This window comes from Scaptodrosophila lebanonensis, unplaced genomic scaffold, assembly GCF_003285725.1.
Source record: "Scaptodrosophila lebanonensis strain 11010-0011.00,11010-0021.00 unplaced genomic scaffold, SlebRS2 tig00000089-arrow-pilon, whole genome shotgun sequence".
NCBI classification, from domain to species: Eukaryota; Metazoa; Arthropoda; class Insecta; order Diptera; family Drosophilidae; genus Scaptodrosophila; species Scaptodrosophila lebanonensis.
Genome location: NW_022060565.1, coordinates 3,094,152 through 3,115,215, shown reverse-complemented (window position 1 = coordinate 3,115,215; position 21,064 = coordinate 3,094,152). Strand labels below are relative to the sequence as shown.

The following is a 21,064-nucleotide window of genomic DNA, read 5'->3' as shown; positions in this document are numbered from 1 at the left end:
GTTGTTGCCCTCATAATGATAATGATGATGATGATGATATGTATAATGTCTGTCTTTTAAGCCAGAAAATTGTCGCACAAATTAACCAGCATGTGGCCCTACACACATATACATACATACACGTACATACGAGTATTCAAGCCAACAACAATGGCAACGGGACTAGCATAACAATAACAACAAGAACAAGAACAAGAAGAACACCAACGCCAACAACTATAACAACTATAACTTGAATCTTTTGGGCTGGTAAGCAAGCAAACAACAGCCAAATAACAATTGACAAATGAAATCGAAATCGTTTGTTTGTTTGCCATTCATGCATATGCATATATACTCGTACTCGTAGTATTTGTATTTGTAAGGAACAGAGAGACCCATCGAGCCATGAGCTACGAGCCACGAGCCACGCAGGCACATCTGTTCATGCATATATTCATGTGTAAGCATATATAGCACACTTACGAGCAACAGCAGCATATTCAAGTTTTCGCAAAGGTGGTGCCTCTTCCTGCCCTGCTCTGCCCTGCCCGTCTGCCTGCCATGCTGCTGTCGTCCGTCGTCGTCCTTCCGTCTGCCTGCCAGTATGCTTGCTTGTAAGTAGTTCAACTTATTCAGTCATTCGTTTATACAAAGCCCAAACATTTATGTATGTAAGTATATGCATGCTGATGCATTCTTCAATTTGAATTCCTTGCTTTCTTTCCCCACACACAAACACACACACACACACACACCCACAACAACAACAATAAAACAAAAAAGAAAAGAAAAGAAAAATCGAAAATAATAACACGCTCATACATACTACATGGCTTAACATTAAAATGAAAATGTTAATGAGCGGCAATAAAGCAATTTTGGTATTAGGCGCCAAGGCGAACACGAACAACGAACTTAGATGCAGGCTCTCCGATTTGTATTTGTGTATTGTTTCAGTCATCGTTCTTGTTATTGGCATCGACATAATTGCCGGGACTAGCTACGGCCCGCGTGGCAAATTGCTGCGTAGATTAAGGTACGCTTTGATAATTCTGTTTACAGTAGCAACGGGGCCATCAGTTTGGTCATCAGGAAGGTAATCTGTGAGGTAACCGGCAATGGGGAGAGTCGCTCGTAAAGAAAATTAGCAAACTAACCAGTGACGTCATAGTGGGTCCAACATTCGAGTTGTCATTAAGACAATCACTATGGCCACCTAGCCAGCAACGGACTCACAAATGTGCTCAGCCATGGGATTAACCAGTAGGGTGTCATTCTGGTAATCAGTAGGGTAACCAGCAACGATGTCAGCGATGCGGTCAAGGGGAAAGTCATCATTGAAGTCACTGCTGGTGTTGTCCTAAATGTAAAAGTCACATTAGTTATAGTGCATATGTGGCATTTATTATACCCTATACCCGTAGGGTACACCTAAATCTGTTTTTACACCGTCTTTTTTACACGATTTAAAAATTTAAAATTGCATATATATTTCTTTAGAGATAACGAACCAATCACCTATTTTTGCATATGATCATTCAATGTCTTTTTTACACGGTTGTTTCTAGAACCAATCAGTAAAAACAGAATTTGGTGTATATTCTTGATCAGCATTACTTGGTAGGTAGATGTTCCTAGGTTCCAGGATCTTATTTTATAGCGCAATAAAACCACACCAATTTCATTACAATACTGTGTACACATTTTTAGAGCTACGTAAATCAAACGTGGTATGTAAACGCTTCTATTCCCTGAGCTTTACGAAGGTTTTTAATATTTTTTTTATTTGATTTGCTCGTTCGTCTCGTCCCACTACAGTATTTCGCCAATACGCACTTCAAAAGCTACATAAATTAAACTTTGCACGCGTATAATTATCATCTTTTCTTTCATCTAAATCGGTAAATTCGAAGAAAAGTTAGCAGCTCGACTTGGCGTTCTCTCTTGTTTAAAATCTCCTTATAAACCAGTCGGCTTCTAATGGAAAGACACTGATCAAAATACATATGCATTGGTGTCACAGACATTCCACAAATTTAATTTAATTTTTCGTTTGTTTGTTTGGAAGCTCCGCGAATACTGTCCTCCATTCTATTATCAAAGTAGGAGAATTGGAATTTGATTGAAAAAGATCTTCATTTTCACCTCTGACGATAAACGTTTGCGTTGCTTGCTAACTATAGCCACTTTTTTCTTTTTATTAAAACTAAACTACAATTTCATTAAACCTCATGATACTGCATATTTATTTTTTTTATTTCACTGGCTTTAAGCCACCGATAAAATGCAATAATTACTGGTAATTCTTTACGTCAAGTTACAGAGCACTTACTAGTGCGTTGTGAAAAATTATTTATACAAAACATGAGCACGGGTTAAATTTTTAAAAAAAATTCGTTTGTTTTATTTAAAATAATCATCTTTCGACTTAATTCAATGTTTTGCACGATCAAGAAGAGTTTTAAACCACTGTTTTGGGCCGTTGGGCGGCATGTTCTTCAGAATGTTGGTATAAGCCTTTTGAATAGTTTCATCATGAGGCATTGACTCCTTAATGATGTCTTTCGAGTGTTGAATTCTGAGCAAAGCAAAGGAATATCCAAATGTTTGGTTTAAATGCGATAAGTCATTAATTGGGAGTTATTTAATTCGATTTACCTTAATATCACGAACAATTTTGGCCGATTTTTGATAAATTCGCGAACTTTTCTTCGAATAATTTACGATAATTATGAATTGTGGGTCGATTCATTCAGGGCATTACAATTATTCTTAAACCGTCGATTCTGATACGATAATATAACGAATTGTTTAGCTCCTATAATACAAGTATATAGTAAAAGGTGTGTGCTTTTAGGCTACTTTACTTACCTATGTACGTATGTCTGTACGAATATAAAATCAGAGCATCAACAACGTTTAGAGCTGTTAAGATAATGGACGACAGCTCTTTCATTTTATGTGCCTTCCCATTATATTACTTACATTTCGCACATTACAATGCCGATGTCTGTATTACGTGGCGTCTAGTCGGCACTGCTCGCACCCATTTACATACCCTTAATTGCATTTTTTCTCCATACACAACTGTAATAATTAACTTAATACATATGTACTATACTTATACAAACGTATAAAGTATTTTTATGGGTCATTAATGGCCGGCACTTAAGATTTTTTTACTGCATTTGCAGTCTATTAAATAAACATTGAATAATGGAACCTCCAATTCCCATTCTCGTCCAAGGCCATATATTCTGCATTGACATGTGAACGGATCCACCTTTTTCCATACCTGTTTTATTTTGTTATGGTTGCTACCGTCCTGATGGCATGTGTGCCAGCGTTTTGAAATCATTTTGATTTTCTGCAGAAAAAACAACAGGAAAAGTGAAGAAACAAAGCAAATAAACAAACAGCATGAGAGTGCGCGGCGTGTTAGGCCAAGCGGTTTGTTATAATAATATGTAAGTAATAGCCATAAGCAGAAGGGGGGGAGGGACCCATATAGAAATCGTGATAAGTAAAAGTAAATCTAACAAATAATGCATATAGGCATAAACAAAGGGAAAAAGGCTAATGACATTTCGAATGGCAGGCAAATGTCATAAAAATTGCTTGCCATCGTTTGCGGTTCTTCAAATGCGACACTGTGTGCACCACGGTAGAGGTAGAGGTAGAGGATTGGGGCTAGGCTTGAGGGTACAGCGCATGTTGTTGGAAAGGCTGCCGGGGTTGCAAATTGAAATAAAACAGCAAGTAAGAAGCCAGAAGCCCGAAAACGACTGAATTGACTGAAATGAAAATAGAAATGGCAATAAATAAATGAGTGGGTGCGCTTGCCCCTGACTTTTCGACTCGGGGTGCCTCCAAGGAGCTTGGGGCGGTGTTTACGCGAAGGCGTAAGGAGCGTGAGGGGGCATGGGCGGGGGCGCGGCCGCGTTTGGTTTCCAGCTTTTGTCCCATTGTCTAACACGTAAGCAGCTAATGACATTTTGCGGTAGACTTTGTCACGAGTTTTCCGCTTTGTTGTCGCAACAACAAAGGCTACAACAAGCATTTAGCATTTAACTGGCGGCAAAAAATTGGTTATAAGGATGACACGACTGGCTGAATGGCTGATGGGGTGGCAGGCCTATCCAAACTTTCTCCAGATGCTTTTCACTTTTCACTGTCTAAACGGCTCTGACGACAAAACGATGACAAAATAGAAGCCGGAAGTGCCAAAAGCTGCCCAACGCGTTGCCATTAATCTAAGGAGCGCTCATAAAGCAAAAGGAAAAGCATCAACAACAACAACAGCAAGAACAACAACAACAGCAGCAGCAGCAGCACAAGGCATGCAAATAATTCAACAGCCGAGTGAAAAGCACGAAATCGTTTCTTCACTGAAACATTAGCGCCGGGTGTTGTGTGTGTGGGCGGCGGGTTCATCGGTTCATGGGGGTATTGGGGGCGGGGGGGCGAAGCGTCAAAGATGAGTTTAAAAATGTATGCTTGCAACATGCTTTTATGGTGGCCAGGCAGGCACACACACACACACACACACTCATATACATATACATGTACGCCCAACCCACTGAGATTTCTTCGCATTCACACGCATACACACAAAACATAGCGGCTTTATAAATTATTAATGATACCTCGCCTGCTCAGCTCTGGGTGGTAAGTGTGTGGATGGGTCTATAGTATAGTATAGTACTGTATATGATGAGTATTTACTCTTTTTTTCGCCCTCTCCTTTTTTCATTTTGTTTTTTGGCTGCCAGGGGCGAAAGAAGAGCTTTCAGCTCATTCAGGATAATGCGGTCACATCTATAAGTGTGCATGTATGTATGTATATGTGTGTTACATCCCCACACACATACAAGTATATATATATATATATATATAGGTGTACATACATACCAACACAACTGCACAGCAAAGCCTGGCTAAGCGCTCAGCTTGTCCAGCCGAACTAGCTTGTTGCCTTTCATTGCCCTACTCCCTGCCTCCCTGCCTCTCTGGCTGACTGTCCAGGCTTAAACCTCTGCCTGGGCTCGTTAGTTTGGCTTTAGTAAATTCACTGAGGGCATTTACTATGTAATGCACAGCTGGCCTGCCTTCCTTGTTCTGTCCTGTCCTGTCCTGCCTTGGCTTGGCTTGGCTGGCTGGTCCGAGCACTCACGTGCCATATTTATATGTGTGGGTAATACATTTGCCTGATCAGCATCATAGCGCGTCTATTTTACAATGTTTGTTAGTGGAAAAGTCTTACAGCTTATGTCACAACTTTGCAATAAGGCTATGCACATATAGATTGGGATTCATACTGAAGTTTATTTATAGCTTCCCAGTAAATTAGTTTTTATATAGTCGCCAAGGGAACTATTATTGCATACCCAACTATTATTAAATACCCTCAAACAATTTACTTCATTATACAAGGAAATTGTAGCAATTACTTCTGGTGAAAGCTTTATTTTAGTAATAGGCAACGCTCTTTATTATTTAGATCAGATATTGATCAGCAGTTTGGATTCCATAGCATTTATAGTTGATATAAAAGCATATACACTATAAATCGAACATACTATGGCCTTAACATTCTTAAAATTTTCACAGACTATTCGGTAGTTGTGGATGTTATATTGTTGTTTTTTTTTCTCTTAAATAACCATTCGCTAGTTTGGTTTGGAAAGAGTATTAAAGCTCTACTGTGCTCGAAACCCGTAATTTTGATGGTTTCTTTTGTGTGGATTCTATTGGCCAAATAGCAAAAGCAGATTATGCAGCAGCCATTGTGTGTACCATACAGCTAAGTTTACGTGCGTGTAGGTGTATGTGTGTGTGTGAATGCAGTCGTAGTGGCTTATTGGTCATTTAGGGGAGTTGGGTTTTGAGAGAGCAAGCCATTTACGTAGAAATTGTTTGGCCTGTTTCTGCTTTAAAATGTTCATTTTATCTGATATTTTAGCACGCCCCATGCTTCGGTTTTATCTATCTGCCCATTCGCATGCCAGCCAATGCCGGCTTTAATTGCCTCTCAAAAGATTGCATTTGTGGCAAAGTAACATTAATGTAACAACTGACGACGCAGAGAGTAGAAACATGCTCGTACATTCAAGTCGAATAGTTTTTGGCCAGCGCTTTAGTTAAGGCCCCAAACAGTTTAAATTTTGGGCAACTCTTACGAGTATTTCTATGAATGTGTGAAGCAAAAAATTTGTTTTCTCATTCTCCACTGCGAAATATTTTTAAAATGAATGTTTAAGGGAGTTTGTTAGCTTATTGTTTTTTTTTTATCAGTTAATATTTAGATAATCGCTAAAAGTGTTGCATGGCTAAGATTTAAAGCTTTGCCCTATAGACATTCAGCTCAAATTTGATGAAAACTACTTCCAGTTATTCTCCGGTTAGTGTGGTTGTAAAGAAATGAAAACAAATATGTGGCAGTCGCTCGCCAATAATGTTCTGGGCGCTATTTGGTTTATCCTTTCGACAATTTTCAATTAAATTTTACGATGATCCTAAAAGTATGTTAAACTAAATTTGATTTTCTGTAACTCCGCTCTGCTAGGTTGTTTTATGAGCTTCCCTTATCCAAATGATCTCCCCACGAGATCTCTTGTGTGAAATATATAGTATAATATCTTAAATATATAACTTATTAAATCTAAAATATACATACATTGTATATATATGTACATAGATATAAGTGCGTCCTATAGATGCATACTATGGACAACTGTTGTATTCCCCATTAATTTTCAACTAGCTTAAGCTGCCATATTGGTAGCAGAATACTGGTTTAATAAATTGTATATTAATTTTTTATAAAAAAAAGCGAGCTTTCCTTAATCCCAATTTTAATTCACAAACAACATGCGGATAGATTAGTATTAGAAACCATATACAGCTGCTTCAGTGCTTTTCAAATAAGTATTCATGTGGTTATAGCATTAGGCCAGCCACATGAATTCATCAACATATCCTATTCTGAATTTATGGGCATAGTGAACAATGAAAATTCAGAGTTTTCTACTCGTACGTATGTGTGGACAGGCTATAAAAAACCCTAATTAATTATTTAATATTTAATTATAAACACTGAGTGTTTGAAGCAGTCGTGTTCCAAAACAATTGTGAATCCTTCAACTTAATTCCTGAAATACTTGAACGGCTGCAAATTTTTTAAAAATGCCGCCCAGATTTTCTTTCGCATACCCATTTATCACATTGTTGCAAAAACACAACCGAATGCATTCCAGAATGCGATTGGGCACTGATTGATATTCATGGAGGTCATTTTCAAATCGCATTTTAATAGCCAACTGATAATGAAGACACAGCTATATGGCGCAGAAGCCACATAATTACATATGTACATGTATGTAAAAAAAAATATTGAAAGCGGAAACAAATGAGAAATACATACTAGTTGTGCGTGCCTTTAGCTCGACGGCGTGCATGGCCGCGTTTCCGTTTTCGCTCACCAAATGTTCATGCGGTAGCTTCATATATTTTGCAGTCGTTGTCGCTTATGCAAATTGGCCCAACGATTGCGGGTGTTTGGGCCAACAGGGACAGCGACGGCAACGGTAACGGTAACGACAGCTGATAGAGTTACGCACGGACGGTCAGGGCGACGTGACCATGGCCAGATATAATTGCGTTGCATAATTTAAGGCGCGACTGCATATGCAAATAGCTTTGCTAACTGTTAGCGATAGTTTGCGTGTCAAATGCCGATAAATGCGTGTCGTCTAGGCCATCTTTGCGGCAGCGCCGCTCAATTTTCTGGCTCCTTCGGTTCCGCTTTTCTATTCCTCTACTTCCACTTCTCCTCGAGACAGTCTTATTTATGGCACAACTATTGCTATTGCCACTGTGACTCTTGTAGGCCATTTCCTGTTGCCCGATTGTCATACATTTGCTGCTGATTTGTTGTTCTAACCGGCCATAATAATAACTCGACACTCACAGCATGGACAGACAAACCATTGTGTTTGGGGGGGGGTGGGGTTGTATGGGGCAGGACTGAGGACCGCTCGGCCTCACGTGCTCGTCGTCGGTACGTGAGGTTTATTTGTTTGTTGATATGCTGGCATGAGGAGCTCACCGCTCGGTGGTCGGTCGCTCGCTCATCTTTCGGCACCGCATTCATCCCTTTCCAGGGGTGCTGCTCTGTGTGTTGTTTGCATGAAAGTTTAATAAGCAGTTAATAATGTCTACACTGGGCCTCTGTGTGTGATTGTGCTTGTGTGTGTGTGTGTGTGTGTGTGTGTGTGTACGTTGGGTAAACTGTAATTTTGTGACATATAGTATGCATGTATTATGATCCAGACCTGACAGGCATTGTTTCCTTCTGCTTGCTGGCTGCTGCCTCAGCGCGTTGCTTTTCTAATTAATTTCTATAATATGTATAACGACAGAGCGTCCTATACAGGAAGAAGGACACACACAAACACTCGATCGATTATACAAAACTCTCCATCTCTCTCACACACTCTAATACTTATACTTTTTTTTGGCACTTTACTGCACATTTTTGTTAAAATATAGTAAATATTTTGAATGCGCCAGCCAACTTCCACGTTATATTCCCCAATCCAATTAAACAGCCGCCAATGTTGCCGCCAATGCGGGCAACGTTGCCATCGTTTCCATCGTTGCCGTCACCCTCATCCTCAACCATCCCTGCTCCATTTTATTATGTGTTGTCAGTGCAGAAAAGTGAAGGGGTGAAGGGAAAAGAAAAAAAATTGACGGCCATTTGTGTCGCAGATTACCTCGTTAGGGCTCGGAAAGCAGGGCATTATGTGTCAAAGGGTTCTGCGCCATCATTGGCTTTCTCTAGTTGCTTTTGTTATTGTTGTTGTTGTTCTTACAAAGCGTAGCACTCTTGGTAATTTCGACATGCCCTTAAAATTATGCCACAGTTATTTTTGCGTTCTTTTCGCTTATGAGCGAGCATTGCCTCCGAACATGCTGCTTATGTATGCGCGAAAACTGAATAATTTGTGATTTTATCATTTTTTAACAGCGGCATTTTGTGCTTCGGTTTGTTTACATTTTCATCACAAAAAAGAAAGACCGATTAGCATCAGTAATGTGGCTTTAATGGAACAGCAGCTTTTCCTTAAAAGACGGACGTTTACTGGAAACGTAGAAGTCTTGTATTTATATTGCAAATCTTTATCTTGACCGCATGATTCCTATTACGAGCTTAACTGAATCCCACAAATATCATTAGCACATGGATTTCCATTCAATTGGTAACATTTTCTGCCTTAAGAATCTTTTCGAATCTCTAGAAGCCATAGTGTTAAAATTGTGTTTGCATATGATATGATCGGTGGATGGGGCTTCAATTTGTTTCCGTTAAGTAATCGCATATCGTAGAGAGGATTGCAAAGAGATAGGAGTGTGATTGTACAGCAAAAACATTAGTCAGCTGTCTCAGAAGAGTCTCCTTTCATCAACCCACAATGAACGCACATTTAAATGTTAAGAGAAGCAAAGAAGAATATGATCACTCATTTATGTATTTGAATATAACGTGATTTCGTAGCACCACCCACTTATTCCACTTGAAGTTTCAAAATACAGCGATGGCTTTTCAATATGATAATTGAACATACTCGTACAGTTGGCTCGTAGTAGTTGGCTGGCAATCCAATTATCGTAATTATACGCCAGCAGCCACTGTGCTATTTATATTCAGTGTTATTTCCGTTATATTTTTCTCCAATCATAGACTTTATGGCAGCTCAAAGGCAAGATATGCACTCGTCCACATAACATCCCTACTGGTATAATATTAATTTAAAGCTATCGCTCTATTTCCTCGCAATGCTTCTACATCTATGCAAATTTATGTAATTCTGCATTCAAATGGGCAGCCACAAAATTGGAAGGAAGGAAGTTCGTTCAAATGCAATAAATACAAAGTGGCACGCATAATAATACATATATGCAGCGTACACACACACACACACACACACATACACACACACACACACACACACACACACACACACACACAGATACATACCATGTATCATGTACATACGTATTGATGTGTTCATATAAATGCAGCTCACGGACGCGGAAATATTAGAATAAATATACAAATAGCATTGTGATTCAAACACAGCCACAAGCACGCACACACGATCACACACTCGCGCTCGCGTTGCTGTATGGTTTTTAAAAATTCTGTCGCATAAAGCAAAAACAAATCTCGTAATGGAAGAAGAAAAGCATTGCTGTATATACAGCGAAGTCTGCATACTCTTTCTAAAAACATTCAAACAATTCATTAAATGGAGACTTAAAAATATGATTATTGTGCCTACAATGAGTTATTCGATGAGTAAATAATAAAGTAAAGTAAAGTGCATTCCAAAGTAAATAAAATCAATTATCATTTTATTCAGGATGTCGGTACGAGCCTTTTGTATGGCTTCTACTTTTACATAACGCTTTGTTTTTATGGGCCAATGCACTTTTCCGAAAAGATAAAAATCGGGTGAATACAAAGAATGGATGATGGTTAAAATGCGATTAATTCTTTAAAAAAAAAAAAGAAAAGAAAACGGTGGTTATAAGCCAACTTGTGCGAAACAAAATGTTTATATCAATTTAACCGAAGATTTTTGACTGCATCTTCGATAATCATTGTGCCCGTCCAAACGAGTACGACCATTGACGACCATTTTGAAATCGCGTATACCATTCGCAGCCCCAGCCACGAGTTAAGCAATTATTACCGTAACTTTGTTTCATAAATTAAAACGCTACGGTTAAAGATTAACCAATTTTAAAACCAAACTTAATATTAGCTCTTCGTTCGATGCTCATTCTTGTATCGATGGCAAAAATATAGAATTACTTTTTGAACGATAACCGATAATCCAGTGGCTAAACACTTTTTACATGCTATACACTTTTTACTGGAAGTCGGTAAGGGATATTTTTCTAACCAACCAGTCCCATACAGATAGCGCCATCAAAGTCCAAGTCTCATATAAAGATTTCCTAACTTAAGATTCGCTCAGTGGTTTTGTTTTAGCTTTTCTTTCTGTTTCGTTATTTAAATTAATTGATATAAGAATAATATAGCGAAAGGATTTAAACATAAAACTAGGACGAGTCCATCTCTAGCGTACCCTCTACACGCTTCTCGCTCAGCTGCAGTCCTGCAGCTAAATTAAGGTTCTTTGTACCAGTTTTTTATGCTGCTGCTATATGATATAGTGCACCGATTTCGATGAAGCTGCAGATTACTACACCGGCACTACAAAATTATTAAATTTGGAAGTGATTATTATATACAAATAAATACTGGAATAGCTTTCATTTGTGCAGCGATCAGCCCTGTGGAAACGGTATAAAATAATGAGGTTCTATATGATATAATCATCAAATATGAAGATTTGTTCATCGTTCACTGTTTCGTACAATTTTTGTCATATTAGGCATGGCAATAGGTTTTTATTTTAATCAAATTCATCGGAAATATTAAATGCATAAATATAAATTCAAGCCTCTTTTTCCATCAGTGTACTTCCAAATCGAGATTTGTATAGATTCGTAACCAATATGTTGACAGCTAAAAATATTCAGTACACGTATGTATTTTTATGTGTGTGTGTATGGTGTGTTGTGACCATATTCAAATTCTTCTGTACCCTTATGAAAAATATATAAATATAAGAAGTTATGATTTATGAGGTCGAAGATGCTCACCTTGTAGCAACTAGCAGCAAGGGTATAGAAAAGCAAGGGAAAACTAAAGCATATTTGAGACTGGGTCCTCGTCTTTGCTTTGTTTTCCACTTTTTCGGGCTATGCATTCAGATATTATTAAAACGGTAGCAGCTGTGTCGTGCTGGCTAGAGCAGAAAAATACAAAATAAAAGAGGACCCCAAAAATAGGTGAGGCTAGCAACAACAGACCTTAGCGTTTGACCTACCTGTGCACACCACGTCATGCTTTTAGATTGCCCAACTACTGCTATTGGCATAATTTCTCATCTGGTTGGCGTTCCTTGATCGAATTCCGTTCGCTGCATAAATGTGTGAGGGCCAGTTTTGTTTTTGTAGCTATTGTTCTTCCCAGCCAGCCTATCACACATCGTTGCTGTCCTCCTGCTGCGTTGTGGTTTTGTCCTTGTCGTTGTCGTAGCCACTTCCGTTGAGCTCCTCTCTTTGCCTAGCGGCATTGCCCTGCCATTTCATATTTGACTCGGTTGCTTTGTGTTGCGTATACGACGCGTGTGCCGGAGTTTCACTGGCGCCCCGCAGATTGAATCGGACAGGAAAGGAAAGGAAAGGGTAGAGTAGGGAGCTAGAGCGATTTGTAGTGGCAAAGTGATTTGCACGATGCGCACAGCACACCACAGCACAGCAAGCAAATTATCCTGCAGGCATGCTGGTAAGCCGCCAACCGACTAAATGGCCAAACAGTGAGCCAGTGAGCCGGAGAATGTGTTTGTCAGCAAGTTGGCTTTCATATACATACTGCAATTGCAAGCCAATAACTTTCATAGTGCCATCACATAAGTGAAGCCTTAAGCTAGGTACACACGATGCAAACAATTTGCAGCAAGTTAAAAATAATTTGCAGCAAAAGTTTGCACCAATGTTTACACCTATGCAAATATTGCAAGAAAATTTCTTGCTGCAATCAATTTTTGTTTTGCATGCAAACTTTTGCATGGCTATTTCGTGCAATATATTGCGTCAATGTCTACACGTGTTTTCATTTCTTGTTTGCAGTGCTTGCAAGTGACACTCATTTGCAAGTTCTGTTGTTTTGTGAAAGTCAAGGAATAACGACGTGTTTATATCAGCGGTGGACACGAAATGTTAAATCGGGAGCATATATAAAACAAGTAATTACTACGATATGTGCAATAAATTGTACTACTTACCAAATTTTGAATTTTATAATTATTTCCGTCGTCATTTTTAATAAATTTAAGGGCATCGAAAAACTGCTGGTATAGTTGTCCGATGTACCCTGGCCGCTCTTTTTATAGCCTGTACCCAAAGGGTGAAAGGCTATACTAGTTTTGTGCGCATGTATGTAACACACAGAAGGAGGCGTGGCAGACCCCACAAAGTATATATATTCTTGATCAGGATGAGATGCAGAGTGGATATAGCATTGTCCGTCCGTCCGTCTGTCTGTCCATATGAACGCAAGGATCTCAGAAAGTATAAGAGCTAGAATAACCAAACTTGGTTTCCATATTCTCCTAAGACCGAGAAAGTACGAGTTTGAGTTTTTTTTTCGATGCGCCCCCCCCGCCCCCCACCCCACTCCACCGCAATTTGTGTTTTTTCTTATAACTTCCGTGATTCTCGGAATTTTGAAATCAATTTTGGTAGGTACATCCAGTTAGTACTTTCATCATGATAGGTCAATTCTGAAGAAAGTTATAGCCATAAGTAAAATCGCTGCTCATGCGCTGCCTGCAGCTCTGTCGGCAGCGCTGCCCGCAACTGTTGTTGTTGTTGTTGCTTTGGTTCAACTTTGTGCTGCATACATACACGCATATAAACACGCATAGGTACGTGATGTAAATGTATGCTGTTTAAACTGAACATAAACATGTATTCTAATTTAATTTAATTAATTATTTTAATTAATTAAATCATTCATTTTTTTTAATAATTTAATTTTTTTAAAATTTTTTTTTTTTTAATTTTTCCTTTTTGTGGAGAGTACAGGCTATTTTACTGTCGGGCTTGCTCGACTGTAGCGTTCTATCTATTCTGCTGCCGAGACATCCCATAAAACAGAATAATTCTCGTAAAATTCAATTAATTTTATCGTTTCCTCGCGATCCCACATGTTGCTTTGCTTGCTGCAATATTGCGACTGAAAGCAAACAGCACATGCAAGCAAGCAAGCAACTGACGCAACCAAGAAACGGTAAAATAATGTATACAGACGACAAGCAAAAAATATTGCTGCAAACAATTTTTGCAAGTTCTTTGTTTGCAGCAAAATGGTTGCACTCGTGTTTATACGTGCAAATTTGATTGCAGCAATCAACTTGCTGCAAATTGTTTGCATCGTGTGTACCTAGCTTTACAGGCACTAAACATAAATACAATAAATGTATGGTAATGTTTCTAACTTACCCACAAAGTTGTTTGTGCAGAAACACGTACTATTTGTTTGGGCAATTGTGAAACAACAATGTCAGCACTGCAGTCAAATCAAATTAAAATCAAATGGTAAATGATGCCAATTACATTTCCATGCCCATCTTATAACGGCAAATTGAAATTGGAAACTGAATTATTTATGCAAAATGCATGCCTTTTTCAACTGTTACATGCTTTGGTCAAGTTGGACAATAAATTATGTACAACATAAAGGTGTTATTTACCTTGTTTTCATTTTATTGCAAGGTAAGAAAATAAAGCAGAAAATACAGTTAATTGTTTAATGAAAGCTAGTCTTGCATAAGAGCTTAGAATTGAGTACAAAACAGTTTTAAGCCACAATTGTCGCAAAAAAAAAAAAAAAACAATGAATCGCTTGCCAATTGGCATGAAGGCAACTCATTTCTTAAATAGTGACTGGCCCCTTAAGATAATGTTGCGCCTAATCGATGCTGGCCAAGGCTCCGTCCCGGGACTTATCAGCTAACAAGGTATTTGTCTGGTAAGACAGGAAAGGAATCATCTACCATGCGCTGCTGCCAGATGGCCAAGCAATAAATTCGCAACTCTGCTGTCAACAATAGAATTATGTAAAGCCAGAGATAGCCAAGAAGCGATCAGAATTTGATAATAGAAATGTTGTTGTTGTTCACCACCTACACCTACATATAATAACTTGCCGGAAAGTCAGGACGCTTGCTTAGGAAGTTTTCATGCATCCACAAAATGGATATAATTTTTCTCAGTTAGTTGTAATAATCAAATAAATTGACGTTTTAAAGATTTCTTTGCCGCCTTCATTCAAGTGTCAAGAGTAATAAATTAATAAAATTTAATTGTAATTGGTAACACACAGAAGAGAGGAGGAGTGGAGCCCACAGCGTATATATTCTTGATCAGTGTGACAAGACGAGTCCGTATAGCCATGTTTGTCTCTCCGTATGAACGCAAGGATCTCGAAAAGTTCAAGAGTTGGAATAACCGCACTCGCTAAGTCCGAGAAAGGATTAGTGTCGGTTAGTGTCCTCTATCATTGTGTTGTTGCTGCTTTGGCTGAACTCTGAACTGCACACATAAATAGACGCGAATAAACCTAAATACACCTAATTCTGTTTTTACACGGTAGATTAGTTCTAAAAAAAGTCGTGCAAAAATAGAAAACCTTGTAAAAAAAGGCTTTGATCATATGTTATTATAAATCGTGCTAAATCAAATAATGTCGTGTAACCATATATACAATTTTCAATTTTCAAACCGTGTTAAATCAAAACCGTGTAAAAAACAGTGTAAAAACAGAATTAGGTGTACCCCCGATACGGATATTAACTTATGACAATTCATTTTTGCATTTTAATAATTCTCTGTCTACCCTTTCTGCCTTTATTTAATCATCTATGTTTCTACACATGTTGAATACGGTTCATCGTGCTGTTGATTTGCTTGTTTATTTTTTTTTAAATTTTCATTTTATTTTTTTTTTATTATTTGTATAATTTTTATTTGATTTATTTATTATTTGTATAATTTTTATTTGATTTATTTATTATTTGTATAATTTTTATTTGATTTATTTATTTATTATTTGTATCATTTTTATTTGATTTATTTATTTATTTTTTGTATCATTTTTATTTTATTTATTTATTTATTTTTTGTATCATTTTTATTTTATTTATATATTTATTAATTGTTTCATTTTTATTTATATACTTATTATTTGTTTATTTATTTATTATTTGTATCATTTTTATTTGATTTATTTATTTATTTTTTGTATCATTTTTATTTTATTTATATATTTATTAATTGTTTCATTTTTATTTAATTTATATATTTATTAATTGTTTAACTCATATTTTATTCATTTATTTTTTGTATCATTTTTATTTTATTTATAATTTATTAATTGTTTCACTTTTATTTATATATTTATTAATTGTTTCATTTTTATTTTATTTATATATTTATTATTTGTTTAAATTTTATTTGATTTATTTCTTATTTATATCATTTTTATTTGATTTATTTATTTGTATTTGTTAACCTTCTTTTTGATTTGAATTATTTTTTCCTAATCTTCCTTTAAATGTTGCACTCCTTGCAGATAATGTCGCAAGCTGTTTCGGGAAAATTGGTTGTCATAAAAGAAACCCAGACCTTCCAGCTGGCTTTGAGAAACTGAGCCGATCCAGTTGTATTGCTTGAAAAGCTACTACCTATATTCGGCTGGAGCGTACATTCTATGAACTAATACACAAAAGTCACATCCAACAATAAGTTGTCAATGATTAGGCGTGTTCTCTTTACGAAAATGTTCCTCCACGCCCCGCACACCGAATGCGTCATTCAGGACATTTCAATTGTTTTATGTGCATTTCTCGTATATATGTACTACAAAACTTTAACTTGAGTTTCAAGTATGTATTGCTTATATAGAACAGAACTGTGACATGACTGTGTGTGTGTGTGTGTGTGTATATATATGTATGTGTATGTAGAATTTATGTACATATATAAAAGCTGCTGTCCCCACTCAACCTCAATGGCATTTGCATATAAAACGCTGCGTCATGTGCCGGCTGCCGCCTTCGGGCCACGGGCTACGGGCCACGGGCCAGAGACCACAGCAGCTCGTCGCTGCCTTCCGTTTGCCTTTTTCTTGGCAATGCCATCGTTGCGACCAGTTTTGTTTTGGTTAAAATTTATGGTCGCTAAATGTCATGTCGACTTCCGCTGCACGCGCAGCTTATGCGGCCCGTGCGGCTGGTCCGGCATGTGCGGCACAAGTGGCATGGGCGCCGCTCCCGTGCGCCATGTGCGGCAAATGCAGCAGTTTTCGCAAAACAGGCCACAGAGCCAGCCAAGCGGATTTTTCGTGGGCTCAGCAACGTAAGCCTACAAAGTTGTAGTAGGATGGTGGATGGATGGTAGAAGGAGCAGTAGGCTGAATGGGTTGTGGAAGGATTGCTTGGATGGTTGGATGGTTGCTTGCCTGCCTGCCCGCCTGCCCGCCCGTCAGCCTACTTTAGTTGCATTTAAAGTTGCAACCGACTACGTTGCTGCACATTTTGTTGTTTTTTATGCAAGCCGCCATGCTTGCTATATTGTTCTTGTTGTTTTTGTTGTTATTATTATTGTTGTTGTTGTTGTTTTCGTTGTCGTCAACGTTTTTGTTGCGTCCGTTTGCATATTTTTGTTGCTTGCTTGTTTATGTATGTTTGTGCCACTGTCTGTCTATCTGCCGCCTTTCTGTGCGTGTGTGTGTGCGTGTGTGTGTGTGCGTGTGTGTTTTTGTGTGGATGTGTGCGTATGTGTAATTCCATTTAATGTTCCTTTACAGTTTATGTCATGCGACAACAACAAAAAGCAAGAATTGCTTTGCTATTCGTCGTCGGGTCCAAAGAACGGGGTAGGGGGAACCAAGAAAGAACAGTAACCCGGCTGCCCAAAGGCAAACAAAATTGTTCCCAACGTTGCCTTTAAGCATTACAAACTTGATTTACAGCATTTGGGGCAGTGTGTCCGGCAATAAGATAACGTGCCATTTAATTTAACACGACACACTTCAACAAATGTTACGATGAACACGCACATGCAGCGCACAGACACACACACACATAATATATATATGTATATATATGTGTGTATACAAGGAATTTATATTTGCCTAGAAAAAGTCAACAAGAGCCCCGTTATATACTGCACAGTGGGACCAGAACAAACTGAAAGCGAACATTTATTTTAGATGCAAATATTTCAAGCACCAGAACCGCGCGCATCACAATTCGTAAACTTGAATACAATTAATTATTCTACAAATTTTACACTTATATTAAGAAATGACAAATGATTTTTATTATTTTTTTTTTTTATAGAAAAAAACTCAAAAATACGAATTTGGTTACGATATTAATATAGTTTGTTCCTGCACAGAGTGTGGTGAACATTTTGAATATAGTGAGCGGTTACGATATTGAAGAAATACCTATAATAAAAAGGGTAATCTACTTAGTAACGTTATGAACCATATTGTTGGTTAATCCTTCAAGAGAGATTTTTGAATTTTTTAACTCGTCGTGCTCATAAAAACATAAACTGCTTACGTTTTTGTATACACTCAATTACTGTGCCAGTACAAGGTATGCAAATTATGGTCCTACTGTCAAACTCTCAAAAAAACGGATTCCTTTGTTTATAATATAATTGTTTATAAACATAACACATGACATTGTAACGATTTCAAACAAAAAATAAAAATTTTCTTGTAGTGGGGCTATCACGACTATTTACATCAGACCTACCCCCATACCTTGTAGTTTCTATATACATTCCCTTTTCTTAGTTAACCTATTTTCCCTTTTAGGTATGGGACATTAAACACAGGTTTTCAATTTTTTCATTATGTGTGTAGCTTTAGTACGCATAGTTTTTGTAGCGAGTGTAAATGTGTACATATACATTATGAAATGCCCTGCGGTGGCGTACTTCATAGTCTGCAAATTCGCCATGTTCCGCAAAAAAAAGCTGGGAATATAAACAACGAGAGTCGTGCCAAACCGGCGGCTTCTACGCTTATCGCAACCGATATTCAAGATGTGTTGAGTGACGCGCCTTCAGTGAATCAAGAGCTCGCGAATTGAAAACAAACAATTGCGCATAATTCTCGTGCATATACTCGTACTACTATATATTAAGAATAGTGCGCTGACACTGAAGCTTTAGCAGCATGCCCGCTGAAGCCTCTTCCTACCGGCATAAACGCCTTCATGTTAAAAGATTTGATCAATGGCATTTGCGGCAGCGAGCTGGACATGTGCCAGAAAACTGGCGACGGCACGCTCCTGATTAAGACACGCACCACGGAGCAGACCCGTAAGTTATTGCCACTTCGCGCGCTACCAATCGGGGTGGGCCTGTACCTGCCCGTTCTCGTCATTGAGTGCTGTAGAAGCCCGCACTGCCAAGGCATCATATACACCCAAGAGCTGCGCAAGCTGGACAAGGCAACGATTTTGAAACGCCTACAGTCCCAAAATGTGTCGAATATCAAAAAAATGCTCAAGAAGGAAAACGGCAAGCTTGTAGACACCGGTCTCGTCATCGTCACCTTTCTCAGCACTCAATTGCCTGAGATGCTCTTCCTAGGCTACGAGATGGTGCGGGTGCGACCCTTCATACCACGCGCTGTGCGTCAGAGAATAACGCTACGCGAGGAACGCATGAGCGAAACACTCCAGAATGCGATGCAGTGGAGTGGCAGAGACGCGGCCCATCACGCAGCCCTAGTGGCTGTGCAGGAACAGGCAGCTATTGCTCACATCTGCGGCTCGGTCAACTTTGCGGCCAATGTGGTGGAAATTTTGAAGAGAGTAAGTTTGCAAGTGGAGCTCCAAAAGATTGTGTTGCTTTCAATTGAAAAATGGTTTGTGTTGTGAACCAAAACGAAGCTCAATAGCCTTAAAACTTGTACGATTCTGCAAGTGTATATTGCGTTTGATTTGATATTTTAATATCAAGGAGGTGGGCAGGCCCGATGAGGTCGATGGTCGCATAAATAGTCAGGAAACTGTTACATTCCAATTTAATTTTGAAGTCGAAGATGTTGCATTTTATACTCATAGTTGAAGAGAGAAGTTAAGTCGCCATTGCGTGAAAAAAAAATTATTTCATTCAAATCGAATGCGTCTCCTTACTTTCCCTTGCTTCCATTTAGCAGAGCCAGAACCGGTATAAAGAACTGTGTTGTTAATAGAGTATTTAAATAAAATATTCTCTGGGTTCTTAAGAGTGCAATTAATTGAATTGTAAGCGTTATTTGGTACAGCACTTTACTGTACAGTAATAACAGAGGTATGTGCTCCAACACACTCGTGACGTCATCTTCGTGATGACCACTGTTGAGGGCACTGCCTTGTGCTGTCGAGTGGGCCCGATGCCTGGTACTCACACACAGGTCCCGGTGGATGACAAAGTGTGTCTCCTCTGTTGTTCTTGCCACTCGAGCTGCGACACAAATATCAACAAGAGCAACAATAACAACAACAACAACGACATGTTCTCACACGCTGTGCCGCCTTAGCTGCGCCTTAACAGCCGTTGCCTACTTCTAGGCGCCTGTGTTCACATGGTGCTTGTGTGAGCTGTGTTCCTTTGTATTAACTCATCCAAGTCACTTCAGCCAATAAAACGAAATGAAATAAACTAATGCCCAAGTAAGGGCGAATGCGATGGCGGAAGTGGCAAGTGAATATGAGGATGGGAGAAATGTGAAATGCGTGGTAAAGGGAAAGGGAAAGAGTGTTTACTTAGCCAAAGTTTGTAAGACTGCAAAGAAATACAATTCACACACAAATCTCAAGTCCGGAAAAGGAAGAGAGGCAGTGCTGTCTGCTCTTGTTGCTCGTCTAATGCCGTACGAGTAGTGAAGAATAGCTGCAAGAGGTGCTATAATCTTTGTGGACCGAGATACGCATTGCTGGTCCGTTGTGAATGCCCCAAACATGCTGACCAAGCTATTCTCTTTCATTGTTTCATTGCAGGTGGATGGCCAGAAGTACATGGGCCAAGGGCGAAGCAAAAAGGTTGCTCGCATCGAGGCAGCTGCCACGGCACTGCGCAGCTTCATTCAGTTCAAGGATGGCGCTGTCCTGTCGCCGCTGAAGCCAGCGGGCAACTTGGACTTCACCAGCGACGAGCATCTAGAAAACGGTATTGATATTGAAAATATGAGCAAACAAGAGTTGGTTCAACGAATTGAGGCTATGATTGTGCTTGAAAAGAGCCCCGCATTAACCCCGTTTGTACATTTCATGTATGATCGCATGAGTCAGAGCAAGTATTCGTTTCCTTTATTTGATTTATTTAGTATTTTACTTTAACACTGGGTGCACATCACAAAAAAGTTTCAACA

General features: G+C 38.7%; 1 protein-coding gene across 2 annotated transcripts in view; it reads left to right on the top strand.

The window, feature by feature from the left end:
* LOC115626668 (double-stranded RNA-specific editase Adar-like) overlaps positions 1 to 21,064 on the top strand; it is an 86,406-nt gene that overhangs the window by 53,337 nt on the left and 12,005 nt on the right. Inside the window, exons 1-2 of one of the 2 annotated variants that reach the window (XM_030522091.1) lie at positions 19,042 to 19,523; positions 20,694 to 20,862. In XM_030522091.1, coding sequence (XP_030377951.1) covers positions 19,209 to 19,523; positions 20,694 to 20,862 — 484 coding nt within the window. In that variant the 5' untranslated portion in view covers positions 19,042 to 19,208. Of the gene's footprint in view, positions 1 to 19,041; positions 19,524 to 20,693; positions 20,863 to 21,064 lie in introns of those variants that run through there. The other variant, XM_030522090.1, reaches the window with a different exon arrangement.